The following is a 21,047-nucleotide window of genomic DNA, read 5'->3' as shown; positions in this document are numbered from 1 at the left end:
AGTAATAAAACTAATAATGCACTATTTTATAAGCAAATACTTAAAACCTACAATTTTACAATCTATGACACCGTTTCTCATCAAGGTGATTGTTTTATGTGGAGCGAAATTGAAGGAAAAAGAGGCAGCTGCGAAATTGCTAGTTGGCTCTATTCTTAATTTAGATGTTTGCCAGAAGCAGTTAACCATATCGTTTGCTACAGCAACAGATGTGGAGGTCAAAACTTAAATAAGTATGTAGCAGGTATGTGCTTGAAAGCAGCTCAAGAAATTCTTCACTTGCAAACTATAGATTTGAAGTTCTTGGTAAAAGGCCACAGCGAAATGAAATACGACTCAATGCATGCTGCCATACCTGCCGAATTTAAAAGAGTCGGCAAGGTAAATATTCCTTCTAACTGGAGAACAATCACGAGATGTGCTCGGAGAAAGGGGGGGAGGGACAAACCATACATAATTCATAACGTCACACACAAAGATATTTTTGACTGGAAGAAGTATTTTGAGCGGGCTTATATTTTTCGAAAAGAAGACAGCAATAGAAAACCCGTAGGTTGGCAAAAAATATCGAAGATGAATTTTTCTAAATAATTTACCTGATACGTTACGTTTTAAAGAAGATTTTGATGACGAATTTAGATACTATAATTGCCAAAGGAAGACACGCACTACATCCATTGTCCTGGAACCACTATATATGGGACAGCTAGGTTTCAAAAAAGAGAAATATAATGATCTTAACTCTTTATTTACGATTAAACCTCTGGGTCTTCCTGAAGAATTTCGGTCGTTTTATCAAAAACTGCCTTGTCAGGATCGTTTAGCTAATAGAGGAGTTGAAGCTTCTTCTGATACTGAAGAACAATTTTAATACCCTTTTTTCAACAAAAACAAACACTAGAATAATTTAATTTAGTTTATACATTTCAACCCGATAACTTTTGTTTTTTATTAAAAAATGTATGCTATAAATAGATATATTGCAAATTTGTGCTAAAAGTAGACATCTCGTTTCAAACTTTTGTTAATAGTAATTTGTATAATCTTTTTCAATGGCAATGCTTAAAACTTCCAAAAAGGCTAGTTTCTTAGAATAAAATTTAAGTTTCTAGAAATATTTGTTGTTTTTTTTTTGGTTCTCAAACTTGAAATCAACTTTCTGCAAAACGGATTTTTTAAAGTTATCTAGTTTTAGCATTAAAGGTACTTAGATTTGTTACAAAATGCCATCGACCCAGCTCTAACAAATATCATAGAAGAGGACCGCGCATACAATGAATAGGAAAGGATTTTCCAACAAGACGGAGCTCCTCCACATTTTTCACTAAATTTACGCAACTATTTAAATGACAGATTTCCAGGACACTGGATAGGATGCAGGGGCGCAATTGAGTGGCCACCTCGGTCACCCGACTTAAGTCCTTTACATTTTTTCTTGTGGGGACCCATAAAATCCGTAGTTTACAAAACTCCACCTGCTACATTAGAAGAGTTGCGAAGAAGAATTATTAACGTATATCGCGAAGTGACACCACAAATGCTTCTAAACGTTCGGCAACAGTTTAAAGATAATTTGTATCACTGTATGAACGTTGGCGGGTAGCACTTCGAGCATTTACTTGAATAACATGCCAAGCATTAAATCGCTTTTTGCATTTTTTGTCACTCATTATTGTTTAACTATTAAGCGCGTCCAGATCTGTACCACGTCGCGTACCACGATGCGAGCAGAAAAGTCACGTTCACGTACGCCGCACCGAACAACGCTTCGCACCTCGCATTGCAACCGTTTGTGCGATCCATTTTACTGATATTTTAATTTTTGTCAGTAGTTAATTTAGCGTTCAGAATGGATGTTGCTGCTGCTGCGTATATTTATATTCATTACGCTTTATCCATAAACATTCATGATGCCTATAGAACGCAATTAAAAGAGATATACGCTCGTCAGTCCACTTCATGACAGCTGCCGATAGCCAAAATAATACTAAAATAAAGAAACAAATCGTGTCGTACGGTCTCGTCGTTCGCTTCCCGCCCAGACTTGATTGGCGTCGTCGCGTACCAATCCTTTGATGTTCTCAAAAAACCGACTCGCCCTGGATCGCGACGAGTGCCGAGCTGCAACACTTTTTAAGTTCGCGACGGCGTTCGTTTCGACGTCCAAATTGGTTCGCGACGTGGTACAGATCTGGACGCGGCTGAGCCTATATTTCTTGAACGAGTGAATCGATTTTTAGAAACTAAGCAGCATTATATAGGAAATGACAAGGCCTTTTTAAAGAGATACAACTTGACCCACCGTCCCATTTGAAAAAATTAGGGGATCTCATCCCCGCTTAGGGAGTCGAGTTATTTGAAATGGTCATTTGTCACATGTCAAAAGTTGTCCCTTTGACAAACATACTTGACGTTTTTTGGGATTTTGCCGAAAAGATTGCCTTGCAGTACGTTTTCGATGGGCCACCCTGTATTTTTACACAAGTACGTAAAAAGTAGTTTGACGTTTACTTGACATATTATTTATAATTAGTTGAAGAAAATCCCATTCATAAAAAAGTTCATTTTACATACCTGCATAAATATATATTTTCATCTTACCTAAATTCCGCATCTTCACTTTTAAACGAATTTGCTTCCACTGCAAATGCACATCTGGCTATAACGTTAGTAGAATATTTAGCACATATCTCTTTGGCCTCAACGTTAGGTAGATCGGCAAAGTTCTCAATGTAGTCTGTGAGTAGTTTACATTCTTTTAAGATCAGTAGAAACATGCCCTTTAGTTTGCCAGAGGTAAATGCTGGAGTTGATTTGGAGCGAACGTGTTTCCAAGATGGACCTTTTGCCAAAAACATTGCATTTTGCAAAATTGGATGATTTTTAGGAGTCGATATTATTCTATCGTTAAAAATGGAAAAATCCTTTACTAGTATGTTTTTAAGTAATTTCGGTGACGTTACTACCAAAAAAGGCGTGTCAAAAGCAAAGAATCCGAAGACATCACTTTTAAGTGTTTCACACATATCCAAAAGGAAAAATCCGATATTTGTCTTTAAAGCTATTACAGGACCTAAATTACCAATAAATGGAACAGGTTCTACATATTTTATGTTTCGTTTCTTCCAATAGTTGAAGTTTCTGGTCGCGTATAAGTATAGTAATATCAGGAATATTCCAAAAATTGATAACTTTAGAATGAGCGAAACGAGATCCATCTAAAAAAAAATGTAATTATTAATTTAATAATTATATTTATATTATAATTGTACGTTAAAAATAGTAATGATGGCTATTTAAATTTTAAATATTACAAGTTACTTATAACAATAATAATTTCAATTTAATACTGAATTTTATATACCAAAAAAAATTTTTTTTTAAATGCTTTAGAAAATCAGAAATGGGTGTGAATTTGTAATATTAGAAGTAGCAATATAAATATTTAATAAAAGCTTTTATCTAAAAAACATAGATCTCTTGAAACATTAAATCCAAAACATTCAATTGAGGTTAGACACTCTCCTGAATTCATCATGGTATAATAAAAATTATTTTAAAGATATGTAAAAATAGGCAAAAAAAGATATTATAAAAGTTTCAAAACAAGTAGAATAAAAAAATTAAGAGAACTGAATGTAGAAATTAAAAAATAAAAAGGAAAGAATGCAGTATATCTATCACGAAACTGACGGAAAACCAAAAATTAAAACAAAAAAATTGAAATAGATTTAACCAATTTTGGTTTGGATGTGCACAAAAGTATTATGCCGAATTTACCTAAATCCTTAAATAAGAATCCTTCAGAATGCCCTATATAATACAATGATATATATATTTTACTCCTCTAATGCGAAAAGAAGTTTGTGACTTGAAACATGCTTTTTCCTCATACAGTTCTTTCATTTCAAAACGATCCACCCTTAATAACTTTCTTTAAAAAAAAAAAAAAAAAACACGTCAAATTAGATATATAGGGGGACGTTTAATTATGCATTTACTGAAGTTCTGTCAATCACCTCCTCACCTCCAGCTAACCTCACTTTAATATGTCAAATGGGAGGCCCCATCGTGTGATACATCATAGTAAGCAGCGTAAAATTCTCTATTCAACGGTATGAAAAAAAATGAAATCAGTAAATGTCTAAGCAAATAGTTAGCGAAAATGTCTAGAAATAATAAATATTTTATTTACGCCAAACTTTGGTATTTTAAATGAATACTTTTAGTGTGGTACCTACATCATTTTAAAACTCTTACATGTTTTATAATAGATCATCAAAAAAAAAAAAAAAAAATACAAGCAATTTAGAAGTTAAAATGTGTGGTAACAAACAGTACATTTAGTTCAAGCAAATTATTTATTTTTTTAAGTAAAGAATGTGTACCGTTATTTGCGAGAAAAAAGAGTGTCTTCAAATTTTTTGCAAAAATCTTTGCAGTCTTATAACTTTGTATGTGTATTTATTTCACTTATATTTTTTGCGAAACCTACCTAATAGGTACAAAAAAGCACTGCAATACCTTAGATTTTGAAGGCGTTTAAAAAGCAGGCGATTTATTATTGTTAAAACTGTCAGTTTGATGCGTGCAATTTTTCAATTTTAGTTAAAACAGTGAATTAATAAAATGGTGTATACGCTAGCCGAAAAAATAGAAATAATTTTCCTTTATGGAGCTCAAGATCGGTATGCTCGCAGAACCGTGAGAGCATTTAATGAAAGGTATCAAGATAAAAACGTGAGCCATAAATACGTATTAGAATTGATACGAAAATTTGAAGAGACGGGATCGATTTGCAATAATAAAAATATGAAAATAGAGTTGTCGATGAAGCATGCCAAGTTGAAGTACTAGGACAATTTGTTATGAATTCAACTTTGTCTATACCAAAGGCCGCAAAACTGACAAATATTTCCACTGGTTTCGTACATAAAATTAAAAAAAAAATAAATTCTTTCCTTATAAAATTCATATTCTTCATGAACTCGGATGATTTTGATAGGAGAATTCAATTTTGTGAAGTGATGTGCCAGCGAATTGACGACGATCCCCATTTACTGAAGAACATTTGCTTCAGTGACGCATCAACTTTTTTTTAAATGGCCTGGTGAACAGACATAACTGTAGATACTGGGATAATGCAAATCCGCATGTTTTTCGGGAAGGCCATACCCAATATCCCCAAAAAATTAATGTTCGGGCAGGAATTTATGGGAATTAAATAATCGGGCCATTTTTTTTGGAAGAAAATTTGACTAGCGAAATTTATTTAAACCTTTTAGAAAATGCAATATACTCTTCCATCATCCAATCTATGGAAAATCAAGTAGATCAACATCAACATGGTGCTATATTATTGAATGTAAATAATATACATTTTCAGCAGGATGGAGCTCGCGCGCACTACACTTTGGTAGTTCGAGAGTGGCTTGATGAAAATTTTCGAGAAAAGTGGATTGGCAGACGTAGTGCAATCGAATGGCCTGCGCGGTCTCCGGACCTAACCCCACTAGACTTTTTTCTTTGGGGCTACTTAAAAAGCAAAGTTTATAAAGTTTATAAAAAATAGAATATTTCAAGAATGCAGGGAAATTAGCGGGCAGACCCTTGCCAATGTTCGTAAGGAGTTTGAAAATAGGCTTTTTTATTATCTTGCTAATAACGGCGCGCATTTTGAACATTTATTAAAATAAATTTGTTAAACTAATTAAATTTGTTTTTCTACCCTACCGATTTACACTTTAATTGCTTCTTGGTCAATCAATTTTATTTTATTTTTACAACCATTGGTAGCATAATGAATGCCCTTTAAAATAATGTATCACACCATGGGGTAGCCATTTGACATACCAAAGTTTGGCGTAAATAAAATATTCATTATTTCTAGACATTTTCGCTAACTATTTGCTTACACATTTACCGATTTCATTTTTTTTTGGTACCGTTGAATAGAGAATTTTACGCTCCTTACTATGATGTATCACACGATGGGGGTTCCCATTTGACATATTAAAGTGAGGTTAGCTGGAGGTGATTGACAGAACTTCAGTAAATGCATAATTTAACGCCCCCCTGTATATCTAATTTGACGTGTTTTTTTTTTTTTTTTTTTTAAGAAATTTATTAAGCGTGGATCGTTTTGAAATGAAAGCACATGTATAATGCTGGGGCTTGGTTCTAAAAGGGCCAAAGTCATAAATCGCAATTTTTGACAAATTGACTTTAAAGGTAATGAGGTCGCATTGGTTTGGTTTTTACAACATAGATAGGTTTCTATATTTTTCTTAAGCTTGATTTGGGTATAGAGGATATTGGTTTAAAAAAAAAATCTTAAAAATGTATAAAATAAATTTATTTTTCAAAAAAAATTGACATTGGCCTTTTTTAAATAAATAATAAATTAAACTAATAACACTTTGGCCCAACTTAAAAAAATCACAATGAAACTAAAAACACAAGAAAAAACTTCGCAAAAGTCGTTGCACATACATTTTGATAAAAATATAGACACCTAAAGCGAATCTTCATCATCTTCACATTCACCAAGATTATCAATTGCAGTCTCAGAAGAAGTTAGTCCATTAAGAAACTGCAGATAGTATGGCTGACTATTTTTATCAATAAATGGTAATAAGTCCTTCAAATGTTGTACTTTATTTTTTGGAATGCCTAACGTTTTTTTATTAATAGGGAAAAGTTTTATTGCATTTTTGGAATTACGGGTTGATTTTCTTAATAAATTTAAAGTTTAATATGGCTCGTCTTCAGCAAAATTGGTTTTGTATTTCAGCAGACCAGGATTTTCGGTAGAATAGTGAATGACTCTTATTTTAGCCCAAACAACAGGGTTTCCCAAAGTATTAACTTTTTTGTGCTGAAACTTTCTCGAAAAGAGTGACTTAAAATTTAAGAATTCTTCCTGAGCCATCTCATGCACAAAAATTGGGGGTTTCCTAGGCACTAAACGAATTAAATTGGCCCAGTCTCTAGGAATTTCTATTTTTAAATTCCCGCCTATACGTGAACGTGAGGGCGCCTCAAAAGAGGTGACATGCATTTTGCAAAATAGCATAATCTTTGATATGGTCGTCTAAATTACTAGTTTGAATCTCCTTATTTGATAATACTTTCACAGATTTTGGTAATTCAGATAATCCAGTAAAGACTTAGTCACTCAGTAAACTTAATAATAAAAAAAAACGTATGACTAATTTTTATACGACAAAATTATTAGCTATAAAAATAGTCTCATTAGCTTTCAACTTGCATACGTGAATATAAAAAGTATTTTAATTATTTATTTTAGTTACTATTAATACTATTTCTATTTTAAAAACATTATAATAACTCACTTATTGATATTGAATTTTAATATGTACCCAAGGCAATTTTGGAATGAAAATTATGATATATTTAAGTCTTTACCTGAATCATTGTAACCAGTTTTAGAACTTGAACACAAATTTACCAACTTTTGGCCACGGGATAATATTATAAATAAGAGTAAAATTAAACAAAAAAACTAGTATTTCTCCTTTCTAATGCATAAAATAACAAATCAACACTTATTTCCCACCAACACGTTGTTATTCAGAGCAACAGTCAAAACAAACTGAGAAGCAGAAAGAAAAACAAATGCCTAATTCAGGGCCATTGTCGCAACAGATCAAAACCATTTATAGTTGAATAGAAGTCCATATTTTGTAGGAGAATGCGTATATAAAGATAACAAATAGGGGAAGTCTTTATCTCCAAGAAAAATGCATGTGGGACACTTAGGTAAATGTATTATGCATTTCGGCTGTGTAAACAGCCATCATCAGATACTACATTAAAATAAAATACAGGTAATTCAGGACAATTTTAAAAAAGAGCTTATTCGCTATAACAATATAGATTTAGAACTTACTAGAACATTACAAAAAACATATACGTTCACCAAATAAACCAAAAAATTACCCGTTATCGGGAAAAAACAACAATAAATAAAAGAATTAAAATTAAAAACATAGTACAATAAGGACATCTACGATTTAAAATATAAAATTTATACTAAGGACGATACAGATTTCTACATATTAAAAGAAGGTACTATAAGGAACTATTGTATATTAGCGTTGCGTTAAAGAAAATATTTTAAATTTTGACTAATACAAATATTATAAGATAAGATGAAAGAGTAAGAAAAATGCAAGTGTCCCACATGCATTTTTCTTGGAGATAAAGACTTCCCCTATTTGTTATCTTTAAAACCATTTATTTCTAAAAAGGCCAATGTCGATATTGGCCTTATAAAAAGTTATATAATATTGGATTTCTGAGGCCTATGTTCACATTGGCCCTTTTATTGAAAAAGGAGTATAAAATTGAAATGCTGACATTGGCCTTTAGCGGATTTGTAATTTTTTTCCTGTGAAAGATAGACTTTGGCCCTTATTACACATAATGATCTGGTCTGTGCCGATTTTAAAAATGCACTTAAGCCCAAATCTAAAAAAAATGACTTTGGCCTTTTTAGAACCAAGGCCCAGAATGAATAATTAATAGTATCAGACACGGCATTTTTTTCTAACATTTTAAAAATGTCACTTATTTAACTCTTATGTAAAAAAGTGACCCCGTCTTTTTGATTCTTATAGGGTCATAAGTTTTCTACCAGCTTTTGCTAGAATATTTGAACTTGGTATATGTAAACGGATGAATAAGAATCAAAGTAACTTTTTCAATAAAAATCAAAATGCCTATTTAAAAGTTAATTCTACAATTACGGTTTTGTAGGGTTTTATTACAACAGCACTCTAATACTTTGAAAATGATGAAACAGTACTTCATATTATACTAGACCTATGTATAACCTAAGACTATCTGCAGAGATAGTTTTTAATCAAAAAATCGAATAGATACAGTATCAGGGAAAATGCACTTCAATAGTTGTTTTCGTATTTGAGCAACAGAGCACTGATGGTAAGTGTAATAAAAAAGGTGGTATATAATAGTAGGCACAAAAATATTGATAAACTAAAAGAAGAAAGTAATGATCTTTCACAAAGAGTATAGAGATTTATAAAAATTCATCTGGTGCTAAAAGAAAATTATTGTGTTGTTCGAGACGAGGCAATTTTTTAATTGGCCTCCTTCGGATAGTACGTATGTAAGTATATGAATAAACAAACAATAATAATTATATTCAGTACTATATCCTGTGGCAGAGACAGCATGATTGAAAATGCTTTTGTAACGCAAAAGCGTTTAATTCAAGTGATTTAAAAAAATGTGACACATCACGCAGCGTTGCTGGAACTGGGTACGTAACGAATCATATACGAATATAAACTTGCGTGCATAGAAATCGGCCCACTGTAAACTTTTGATTTTAAATATATTTTTAAAAAAAATTATACATCAGGTCAAAAAAAGAAATGTGCTGTTTAAAAGACAATTTAATATCCTTTAATGTGAGTAGAAATTTGAGAAGGCTTATCGTTTATATGCGTAGCAACCGGTAAACAAATGAACCGTGTTGATGTGGTGATTGTAACAAATATAACAAATTTGTCAAATAATAAAATTGTTGCGTTTGCAACTGAAATTTGCATATTATTCATTTTTCATAACCTCAATAGTGTTCAAGTGTGTTAATTTAATGCATACTACACCACAAAAAGCCGCCCAAGTTATTGCTTTAATCGAAAATGGACCTGGAGTCAGCTATCAATTATTGGATATGACTCGCGCAGCGGTTCGAAGAGTGTGCCAACGTTATGAGGAGAATGGATCCTTTCATAGGCGGCCTGGAACAGGTAGAAAGCGATTTACAACCGCTCGTGATGCTTTATTGTGTCAACAATATTAAGAAATCGTCACCTTAATGCCGTTCAAGTGCAACGACAGCTCCGTGAGGTGCGAGGAGTGCCTATTAGTCAGTGGACAGTGAGACGATGACTGCAGGAAAATAACCTGAGTCCTAAAACACCTGCGATTGGTCCAAAACTTACTCCAGCTCATCGGCAAGCACGCCTGCGTTTTGCAAGGGATCATCTGAATTGGACGTTGGAATAATGGGGATCTGTTCTGTTCTCAGATGAGTCCAGAATATGCCTCCATGGTAGCGACCGAAGAAGGAAAGTGTACCGTAGACCAAGAGAGCGATTTGCGGATTGCTGCTTTAAAGAGCGAAGTGCTTATGGAGGTGTAACCAACCTTATTTATGTTAATAATAAAAAAACCTAATTTTCTTAATGCATTAATTTCACTATGTTAAAGATAGGATGTTCAAATAAGTTTTTATAAATTTATACTCATATTAAAGGATATTAAATTATCTTTTAAACGGCATATTTCTTTTTTTGATCTGATGTATAATTTTTTAAAAAATATATTTAAAGTCAAAACTTTACAGTGAGCCAATTTCTATGCACGCAAGTGTACTTTGTTATTGAATATACGTTGCATGTGTATAAAGTTATTTAAAAACCTTGGAATAGTATATAATTAAATTTGGGTTAGATATTTAATGATAGATTAGTAAAAAGGTAGATATTTAATGATATTATAATATTTCGAAAATTTTGTTAGTGGTTGTCTGTTTCAACTTTTTTTGTTATTTTTTGGAACAATATATATTTGCTTTATTACTATTATTATTAATATTATTATTATTATTATTATTAATATTATTATTATTATTATTATTTAAGTAAAAAAAGTAGAAAAATTTATTTATTTTGCCTTTTATAATTTTATATTTTTTTTCAGTTTTTAATAAGTGATTGTACTTTTTAATTTATTATTTCTGAAATATTTATTACTAAGGTTCTGTTCATTATGTTAATAAGAAAGGTATATTCTGCATACTATTCAAAGCTCTTTACCTTTAAAGTTATACTGCAATATTAACACAGTTAGTAGCATAATTTAAATGGCTCTGATTCTCCGTTTTTTTTTCTACGAAATAATTCTTATTAATTTTAGCCTAACATTGAAAAATCCATTTTTAAGACCTTTTAATATCTTGGAAAACTATAAAACAATAACAACAAAGAACAATTTTTGCATCACGTAGCATTTACAAATACAAGTACAATTCAAATTTTATTTGCAAAAGAAAAAATAAGGAATCTTATAAATAGCCTACATAAAAGGTGATACATACATACATGACATACACAAAAAAACACTTATATGTAGCCTGGATAAGAATCAAATCCAAGATTGCTAGTAGGTTTTAAGCTTTAGCCATCTACTTTTTTAATTTATAAAATATATTTTATTAAAAGGGTTAGGTTTTAATTGTTTTCGTTTATCTTAAGCTAATTGAAGCTGGATAGACTTGAACTGAAGGCAATAAAGAATACTTTCTTTTTTAATTTACAGGTAGTTTTTTAAACAAAAATATGCATGGTGATTTCTAAGTTAATAATTATTTTTTAACTGTATATAGAACTCATTAAAAACAAATTTTTGAAAAAAAATGCAAAATAAAATTTCAAAAAAGTCACACGGACTTTTTTGAAAACGAAAACGAACGGGTATGGCAACCTTGGTAGCGATGGTAGTACATGGCTTGCTTGCTTTGAGCGATCCACCTATTTCGGAAAATAATATCTAAAAACTTGCATGCATTTGCCGACTAAAATGGGCTGGTATCCAAAACAGACTAGGCAAGTCTTAATACACAAGTCCAGAACTACTTTTTTCATTCAGTATCTAGCTTAATTCTCAGCTTTCTAAAAATAGTTATTTAAAAGCTGTTCATTTTAACGAATTCTATACACTGTTAAAATAAAAATTTCAACTTTCAAATAAATAAATTACCTTGTTGTTAAATCATCAATGTAACTACATATAGCGTTTTCCAAGAAACGTATAATTAATTTATGCACGATATAAAACCTGTAACAAAACCACACTCACTAAAAATTGTTAACTGGGAAATAAGCAAAATATGCGTCTTATTTTATAATATATCGTACCGCAAAAATGTTTCTACATAGTGGACGGGTTTAATTAATCAATAGTCATTATCAACGACAGAATAAAATAGTTTATGATATTATTATAATTTTTTTTAGATAATATTTAGTGATATATACAGGGACAGTGGTTATTATAATATTGTAAAAAATTTAAAAAATAACTTTTTTTTTTAATGAAGCTGCCCAATTATTAATATTAATAATAATTATAATTAATAAAAATACAGTTTATTTACGAATCCACAGGAAATAAATAAACATCAAACATCAAGTATTTAAAAATAAAGATAAATGAAAATAAACTAAACAATGGTCACAGTAGCAACAGGATACTGCCTATACGTGATGATTTCAGAACATAAAACCACACACAAGTTTGTAGACCATATCATAAAATATAGTCTACAAACTTGTTTGTCTTTTCTATTGTCCACAATTCTCTTCTCAAAAGGCCAAAATCATCTGGTATCGCTTTAGATAGCCTATTATGTCTTTGAGATTTAATACTCGAATTATGTTCAACCTGTAGATTTTCTTATTTTCCTTTCATAGATCGTGTAGCATAAGTTCATATGCTCTACCTAAATCATAATAAGCTGAAGCAATATAACTGCCTTCAAGTGAAGAACCTTAAAAAGTTGATTTGTTGAGTATAATTAATTTTTGACAAGAATCATTTTTTAGATTGACTTTTGCAAAACTTCTAGAGATGTAAGACGACAGTCCTTAACTCCTCTTCAAACCCCAATTCAGTATACATAATGGTGTAAGTTTGTGGTCACGGGCCATACAGGAATATCCTCTTCTTCTGATGGGCAGTGACTGCATGGCTCCAGTGACTCTGGACTACGAGGGATTCGTGACGCACATTGCAGGTAGAGAGGAGTGGCAGCATTGCAACAGACCTGCATTGCAAAATGGGGGACCGTCCAGTACACAGATGGCTCCAGAATGAATAACAGAGCTGGATCAGGGCTTTGTGGTGGGATCCCACATACCAGTAGGGCATACTCGCTGGGGGAGCACGCCACTGTCTTCCAGGCCGAAGTATGCGCTGTATTAAAATGCGGACAGAAAATCCTAAGCTGCGGACACCACAATACAGTCGTATCAATATGCTCGGAGAGCAGAGCTGCAATTAAAGTTATCACGGCCGCAAAGGTAAGCTCCAAGCTTGTACTAGAGTGCATAAACGTCCTGAAAAAACTGGTGCAGGTTGGCTGCAGGGTCCAGCTCGTCTGGATATCTGGCCACGCAGGCCATGCAGGTAATGAGGAAGCGGACTCTCTTGCCAGACTGGGATCCGCGAAGGGTCTGCTGGACAAGTGGACCCACCGAAGATGGACTGAGTCCCCTGGTATGAGACAGGCCAAAGCGCACAAAGGTGGGCCCTCTGCCTGTCTCACCAAAAATCTACTACGCCTAAAAAGACGCGAAATTCGGCTAGTGACAGGTCTTTTAACTTATCACTGGCACTTAAGAAGCCATCTCCATACTATCGGTATTGCGGACAACCCGGAATGCCGATGGTGCTGTAAGGAGGATGAAACCGTTGACCATGTAGTCGGGGAGTGCCCAGCACTCACGCGCGCCAGGTTCAAATACTTGGCAAACACTTTCAATGTACCGAGCGACTTTAAGCCCTTCATACCAGAGAGCCTTATCGGTTTCTCTAAGGCCGTTGGGCTCTGGTAACCCCCGGTGGGGCATGACGCAATTAGTTGATGACGAAACTAAGTTCTTCCAGTATTTTAGAAGGTCAAAAGAGCGATTCGAAATGTTGCTTTCAATAATTGGTGGTAACCTTAAGAAACAGGATATTAAATTTCGGGCGGCAATCTTACCAAGAAAGAAACTAGTAGTTTGTTTAAGGTAAGTAGATATATTTTTCAATTTTTTTAATAAAAAAAAATAGGTTTTAATATTTAAAGCAGAAATATTTTGTAAATTCAATACTTGGCCATTTTCAATTTAAACCTTCCATTATTTAAATGAAAAATAAGCATGACCGTATTTTCAGTAGAAAATGTCCTTTATTTTTAATATTTTAACAAAAGCCTGTTCCAGTTGTTGTATTTTGTACCTGAATACTATGAGAGCCATGCTTAGGTAAAGAGTGCCGAGATTGTGGCATTGGCATCAAATAATTGGCCTCCATCTGCGATACTGCATTTGGCCCCTTATTTGATGCTGATCTATAAGAGAGAAGGTTTTCACAGTTTTCAATTTAAAAAAGAGATCCAAGGAATCCTTTTGTGGCGTTTTGTCCGCACTTTCTTTTTATTCAATTAAATATTTCATTACGGTTGAGGAAGCTGTCTCTTGTGGGTTTTTAGATCTAATAAATCTTGGTTTAGATTGTCTGTGGTCCAAAGATTGCTTGAAAGATCCAGGTATTGGTTGAGATTCCATACTTTAAGCTGATTGTTTTACCAGTTCTCCCTTTTGAGTACTGTCTGTCTCTTCTTCATCAACGTTTTTCTCTTGTTCCTCCAAATCTACTGATGTTAATCGCTCTTTGTCCTTCATGTAGGGCTCTAAAATATCTAAATCATCTTCAAATTTCCATTTTCGATACTTCACAGCTGCTTGGCCACTTACAGTATCTCTGCTTGCATTCATCGGCTAAAAAAAAGAGTTCAATAGAGATTAAAATGCCGAATACGGCTGTAAAACTTTTGAATTTTTAATGTTTTAAGCTCTTTAAATATTACACGGGTTACTTAGAAAAATAAAATATGTTTTTATTTCCAGGTTTTTGGCCAGTGGTGATTCATTCAGTACAATAGCGTTCAGTTATCGCCTGGGAACTTCTACAGTACAACAAATAGTTCATGAAGTTTGCGATGTTATTATAAAAATGATGATGAAGGAGGTTACGTCAATACCAACCAAACAAGAATGGGAAAAAATTGCCCAAGAATTTTGGCAACAATGGCAGTTTCCCAATTGTATAGGAGCTTTGGATGGCAAACATGTTATCGAAGCTCCCCACAATTCGGGTTCCCTTTACTTCAATTATAAGAAGTTCTTTTCAATAGTTTTATTGGCACTTGTTGATGCGAATTATAGATTTATCGTTGTCGAGGTCGGATCTTATGGACGAAGTAGTTATGGAGGGATCTTCGCAAATTCAAATCTCGGAAACCGCTTAAAAAGAAATACACTTGATATTCCGGATGATGCAAACCTACCAGGGACTCAGCAACTTGCCCCATACGTTATCGTTGGAGATCCGGCTTTTCCCTTAAAAAAGTTTTTAATGAGACCTTTTCCTGGAACTCATATTAAAAATCAAATTGAAAAATGTATTTTTTACTACCAATTATCTCGCGCCCGCAGGGTAGTTAAAAATACATTTGGAATTCTCACCCAAAAATACAGATTTTATGGCAGAAGATTGAAATTAGCGCCTAAATATGCCGAAAAAATGATTTTAACAACGTGTGTACACAACTTCATTCGTCATGGAACGGTTTCGACCATTTCAAACACTGATGAAGTTATAGAAAATAACTTAAGACATTTATCTAGACAGGAAGGAAACTCAGCAGCCATAGTTTTTCAAACAAGAAAAATATTTACAAGATTTTTTATCTCAGAGGAAGGCGAAACGTAACATCTAACTTAATATCTTAAAATTGTTTATACATTTATTTTTAGATTAATAAAATAAATATTTAGTATTTACCTGTTCTGTTTAATGCCTTCCCTATTTCTGACCATATATTTTTTTTGTGGACATTATCACTGTATAATTTGTTCGATTGATCATAAAGCTCGGGTTTATTACGAATAATTTCTATTAATTTCTCGTCCACGTTGTCCATTTTTGGTAAAAACACTAGCGATCAAGTCTTGACACGATAAAATCCAACGCTCAAAATATCCTCGGCAAAAGATCGCGACGCTCTAATGAATGCGCGTGAGCTTGGTGTCAGTGGTAATGTGAACATGCCTATTTGATTTCATTATATCAATTTTGAGCGTACCTGGAGCACCGTATGAGTGGAGCGTGAGTGTCCCCTTGGTGCGAAACATCCTTAAGGATTTAGAGCAGAAAAATGGCTAAGAAATACTGTAATAAATTTTATTTGAGTTATTATTTCTGAGTCTCCTTTCTGTTCTTTGTACTATGGGGATGCAGCAAATCGTCTACCAGTTCACAGTTCATTCGTCAGTGCTGAGCTCATTCGAAAATGTTAAAAATTGAGGTTTATCATTATTGCTGTATGTATCATTATTTGCTAATGATGCATGCATTCTATGCTACATCAAGACACAATGAACAACTGGTCGTAAACCTGCAAACTCACCTTGATAGGTCACTATTATTATAAACTCAAAAATGTATAATAAAATTAAACAGCGATAAAAATGAAGCCATAATAGTCGCCAAAAAAGGAATTTGCACAATCTGCCGTTAAAAAGGACAACAAGATCTTGGTACCTATTTCTATAGCAGAAATAATTTTTCATTTTATGCAACATGTTAAGCAATGTAACGGGTTATTGGCATAAAATGGCGGGTAGTGGCACTATATTTTTAAAATTAGGTGACTTATTTGTCCAATATAAAAGTTGCATAAAAGTGAGTTACTTTACAGTAAGTCAAATGCCGTTTTTACTAAAAATATTCAAAATACGACTGTTTACAAAATCTTCTGTTTGTTAGTCCTGTGATTGGTTAGTCCTGATGTCCACCTATTAAATCCAAGAATTTTCAATGCGCTCTTCAAGTTCTTCCGGAGTATTTACTGCTCCATCATGATACACTAATTCTTTCAAATAGTCCTACCAAAAAAATCGCAAGGCGTTAAAGTGGGGAGATAAGAAATGAGTCCGTCGATCTTTTTGGATACTCATTTTTAGATTTCACTAGATTTGCACAATCTGGTCATTAACAATAACGTAATCTTAAGAAAGAACGAAGAACTTGGCACCTATTTTTATAGCAGCAATTATTTTTCATTTCATGCAACAAATTAGGCAATGTAACGGGCTAATGGCATGTAATGGCACTATATCTGTATTAACGGTATATTCAAATTTAAGTGACTTATCTGTCCTATATACATGTTGCATAAAAGTGAGTTACTTTACATTAAGTCAAATGCCGTTTTTACAAAAAATATTCAAAATTGTTCCCATTTGTTCAATTATCACAGAATCTCCTCGGCGAATCCACGACTGTTTAAAAAATCCTCTGTTTTTTAGTCCTGTGATTGGTTAGTCCTGATGTCCATCTATTAAATCACAAGAATTTTCAATGCGCTTTTAAAGTTGTTCCGAAGTATTTACTGCTCCATCATGATACACCAATTCTTTCAAACAGTTCCACAGAAAAAATCGATCTTTTTGGATACTCATTACTTAGATGTTCATGATCTTCTTATCTAAAAGGGAGTGGAGCCCTATCACGTAGGAAACACTTATTCTACCCTATATATAGAAGAACATCTTCTGATAATTGTGGCAGATTGTGTCAAAGAAAATCTAAATAAATTTCACGAAAAAGAAAGGCATTTACGATGCCAGCCCAAATATTTAATAAAAATCTATGTTGAACATTTAATCTTTCTAGAGTATTCTGACGTTCCACAGCTTAAACAGGATATTTTGGTATTCAACTTTGGATATTTGGCACTCTATCTCGCGTAAATCTACCTCGTGTGTACAAAAATGAATTTCTTCAAATCTTCATTTCTGCCGAATTGTTCTAAAAGGCACTGGCAAAATTCAACTCTTCTAGAATAATCTTCTGGTTGTGACAAGCGTTACCAATCAGAAGATTGAAGAAGAACTGTTAGTACTTATTCTAGTACTCATTGTTGGATCGTCTTCGACTATTTCTAAAATGTCTTCCCCTAATTTGTAACATTTCAGCATTGGTTGAGCAGCTCATCCAGCGTGATCTTGTTATTTTTTTAAATATCCTATGTGGTGAAGTCTAATAACTAAATTTACAAACATTCGTGGGGTCGGATGAGTTCTTAAAGGAAACCTTTGCGCATATAACCTACATGCACTGGCCGCATTTTGTTAGAACTCTGCATTGATAATGTATAGTTGAAATGTTGAATTTGAAAAGTTTTATGTATAATTGAAATAAAATTCAAGATGTTCACTATTCTAATTTAACGAGTAATGGGTAATAGGACCTTATAAATATCTATTTTAGCTAAACCAAACAAAAACTTAAAATAAGGTTTGCAGTAAGACCTTTTTCTAAATAATAACTTATTTCTTCAATCTTCTGGTTGTAACGCTTGTTACAAGCAAAAGATTATCCTAGAAGAGTTTAATTTTGCCAGTGTCTTTTAGAACAGTTCAGCAGAAATGAATATTTTAAGGAATTCATTTTTTGTACACACGAGGTACATTTACGCGAGATGGAGTGCCAAATATCCACAGCAATCATGTTTGAGCCGTGGAAAGTCAGCATATTCTAAAAAGATCTATGTTCAACATACATTTTTATGAAATATTTGGGATGTCTTTCTTATTCATGAAATTAATTTAGATTTTCTTGGACACAATCTGCCACAATTATGTTGTTCTTCTAAATGTGGGATAGAATAAGTGGTTCCTACGTGATAAAACTCCACTACATTTTAGACACGAAGATCATGAACATCTAAATAATGAGTATCCAAGAAGATCGATTTTTTTTAAGGGACTATTTGAAAGAATTGGTGTATAATGATGGAGCAGTAAATACTTCGGAGCAACTTGAAGTGCGCATTGAAAATTCTTGTGAAAAAACAGAGGATTTTGTAAACAGTCGTCGCCGAGGAGATTCTGTGATAATTGAAGAAATGAGAACAATTTTAAATATTTTTTATAAAAACGGCATTTGACTTACTATAAAGTAACTCACTTTTATGCAACTTTTATATAGGACAAATAAGTCACTTAACTTAATGAATATACCGTAAATATAGATATGGTGCCATTACCCGCCATTTTATGCCATTAACCCGTTACATTGCTTAATTTATTGCATAAAATGAAAAATAATTTCTGCTTTAAAAATAGATACCAAGTTCTTCGTTATTCCTTAAGATAACGTTATTGTTAATAACCAGATTGTGCAAATATCTGTTCCTTTTTTAGCCACTATTATGGCATTGTTTTTATCGCTGCTTAATTTAAGTTTACATTTTTGAGTTCATAATAATAGCGAGCTATCAACTTGAGTTTACGACGTTAGTTGTCTTGATGTGGCAAAAATGCATATATTATCCTTGCTAACTGACGTTGTATCAAGAGGCCTCTTCTGAATCCACATTATTTTTCTAAAAGTAATTTTTTATCATTTAGTTAGTTGTGATATTATCTATAGAAGACGAGTTTTTCAAAAATTTTACCTGCATTAGTAGTAGAATAATTGGTTATGGGTTTTTTGGAGGTTTTTTTCCTATTTGTGGGATTAATAAAATCAATATTTTTTTTTATATTTCGGGATAATAACAGTAAACTGACAATAATTAAGTATAGTTTTAGGCATTTTATTAACAATAATAACTTTTTTCAATTTGGTATATATAGTTTCTTATTTCTTCTATTGTATTTGGGTCATCCGGAAATTGGTTTAGGTCAAAAAATTGTTTTTTTCTACCTTTTCCCTATCTGAGTATACTAAACTGTTTTTATCCTTATACCTGCCGTACATAGGTAGGAACACTATTTTAGTTTTTGCTCTCAATACTTTTGAGATGTGCTAAAACTTCTATTATTTTCATCCTTATTATCGATTTAATGTGAAAAATTCTTCTGTTGTTTATTTCTGGATGCAAAAATTTTATCTAGGCTGGTTTTTATTGTTTTCACATTGCGATCTAGAGACCCAGATATAAAAACTAGAGTAACTATATAAGTATAACAAAACAACCAGTTAAGACTTGATAAATAAATAATAAGCAAGAAAAAACATATTGATAACTATAGACATAAAACCATTAATACTTTATACATAATTTTATCAGCTTGTTTGTTATCCAAAAATAAACTGTTACACACTGTAAGTAAAACAATTAAATTTAATATGTTATTATTTTTGTTGTTAAATTTTAGGCAATCAGTCAAATTATAGTGTAAGATATGCTATTTCTATACATCAACATACATACCAATTTTTTCTTTTAACTTGCATGCATGCTAGTCGTATGTTTTAAAATTATTTATAGTCAGACGTAATATGTTGAAGTAATTAGTAACCATATATATTTACATTTTCGACTTGCCTTTATTTTAAGATAACACTTTAGTTCATTGTCTTTTAATCTAATTATTAACTTAATATAATATTAATTTTTTTCGCGTATTTATATATATGTAAATGGTCTCTCTCTGAATTCGCATCAAAAGCAAAATCTCTGTGCATTAATCGACTTCATTGGCAAATTTAACCAAAAAAAAAATGGTTTATGAGTAGATTCAAATGACCCTTAATATATTGTATGATTGAGGATAGGAGGAACAGGAGGACCAGAGAGACCTCACATTAAGGGAGATGGATCCTGGAAAATGAGTGCATAGCACAGTTTCCTAAATATCCTACTTATTAGTGGTAAAGCCGTTAGTTGGAAGAAGTAACAATTAGTAACAGTTATTAAGTTATGAGAAAATATAAAAACATCTATAAAATTTGATTATCAATTCCAATGATAATATATTAATACATCATCGTCTTAAGAATCAATAGAAATACAATGTTATTAAACTGATATATAAGCGAACGCGAGATAATATGTTTTCATGTTTAGATAATTTAATTGCATATGTTATGTTATTTGTATAGCTGCAAACATCAAATCTTTATACATATAACAGAGGCATCTCATGCATTCTGTTAATCGATATGTTTAATAATCACTTTTGAGCATTTTCGCATTTTTGAAACCATTCGACTTTGATTCGCATATGAAATTAGAGGATTTCGCACGAAAAATCGATATTCGTAGTTTTGACCGCTTTGTATGTGAACTTTTTCGCATGCGGTGTCTCGAATGGGTATATACCATTTAAATTTCAAAGTTCGTGTGCGATTTTCAATTTGATTCTGCC

General features: G+C 32.4%; 2 protein-coding genes across 2 annotated transcripts in view; one reads left to right on the top strand and one right to left on the bottom strand.

Annotated features, from left to right (window-relative positions):
- Positions 1–7,452, bottom strand: part of LOC126738794 (uncharacterized) — a 111,370-nt gene extending 103,918 nt beyond the window's left edge. The window contains exons 1-2 of the mRNA XM_050444233.1: positions 7,429–7,452; positions 2,602–3,218 (exon numbers count right to left, since the gene is read on the bottom strand). Coding sequence (XP_050300190.1) covers positions 2,602–3,218; positions 7,429–7,437 — 626 coding nt within the window. The 5' untranslated portion in view covers positions 7,438–7,452. The remainder of the gene's footprint in view (positions 1–2,601; positions 3,219–7,428) is intronic.
- Positions 7,453–12,595: 5,143 nt separating this feature from the next.
- On the top strand, positions 12,596–14,033 carry LOC126738364 (uncharacterized). The gene is made up of 2 exons (XM_050443667.1): positions 12,596–13,139; positions 13,194–14,033. Exons 1-2 carry the CDS (start codon positions 12,930–12,932, stop codon positions 13,671–13,673), a joined length of 690 nt encoding a protein of 229 aa, XP_050299624.1. The 5' UTR covers positions 12,596–12,929; the 3' UTR covers positions 13,674–14,033.
- The last annotated feature ends 7,014 nt before the right edge of the window (positions 14,034–21,047 follow it).

The sequence above is a fragment of the Anthonomus grandis genome, chromosome 7 (assembly GCF_022605725.1).
Source record: "Anthonomus grandis grandis chromosome 7, icAntGran1.3, whole genome shotgun sequence".
In the NCBI taxonomy this organism is placed as follows: domain Eukaryota; kingdom Metazoa; phylum Arthropoda; class Insecta; order Coleoptera; family Curculionidae; genus Anthonomus; species Anthonomus grandis.
This window is presented reverse-complemented; position numbering and strand designations above follow the sequence as displayed.

Coding starts and splice junctions, on each gene's coding strand:
- LOC126738364 (XM_050443667.1), top strand. CDS start 12,930: ATGAATAACAGAGCTGGATCAGGGCTTTGTGGTGGGATCCCACATACC. Junction 13,140..13,193: donor AAGTTATCACGGCCGCAAAG/GTAAGCTCCAAG, acceptor AAACTGGTGCAG/GTTGGCTGCAGGGTCCAGCT.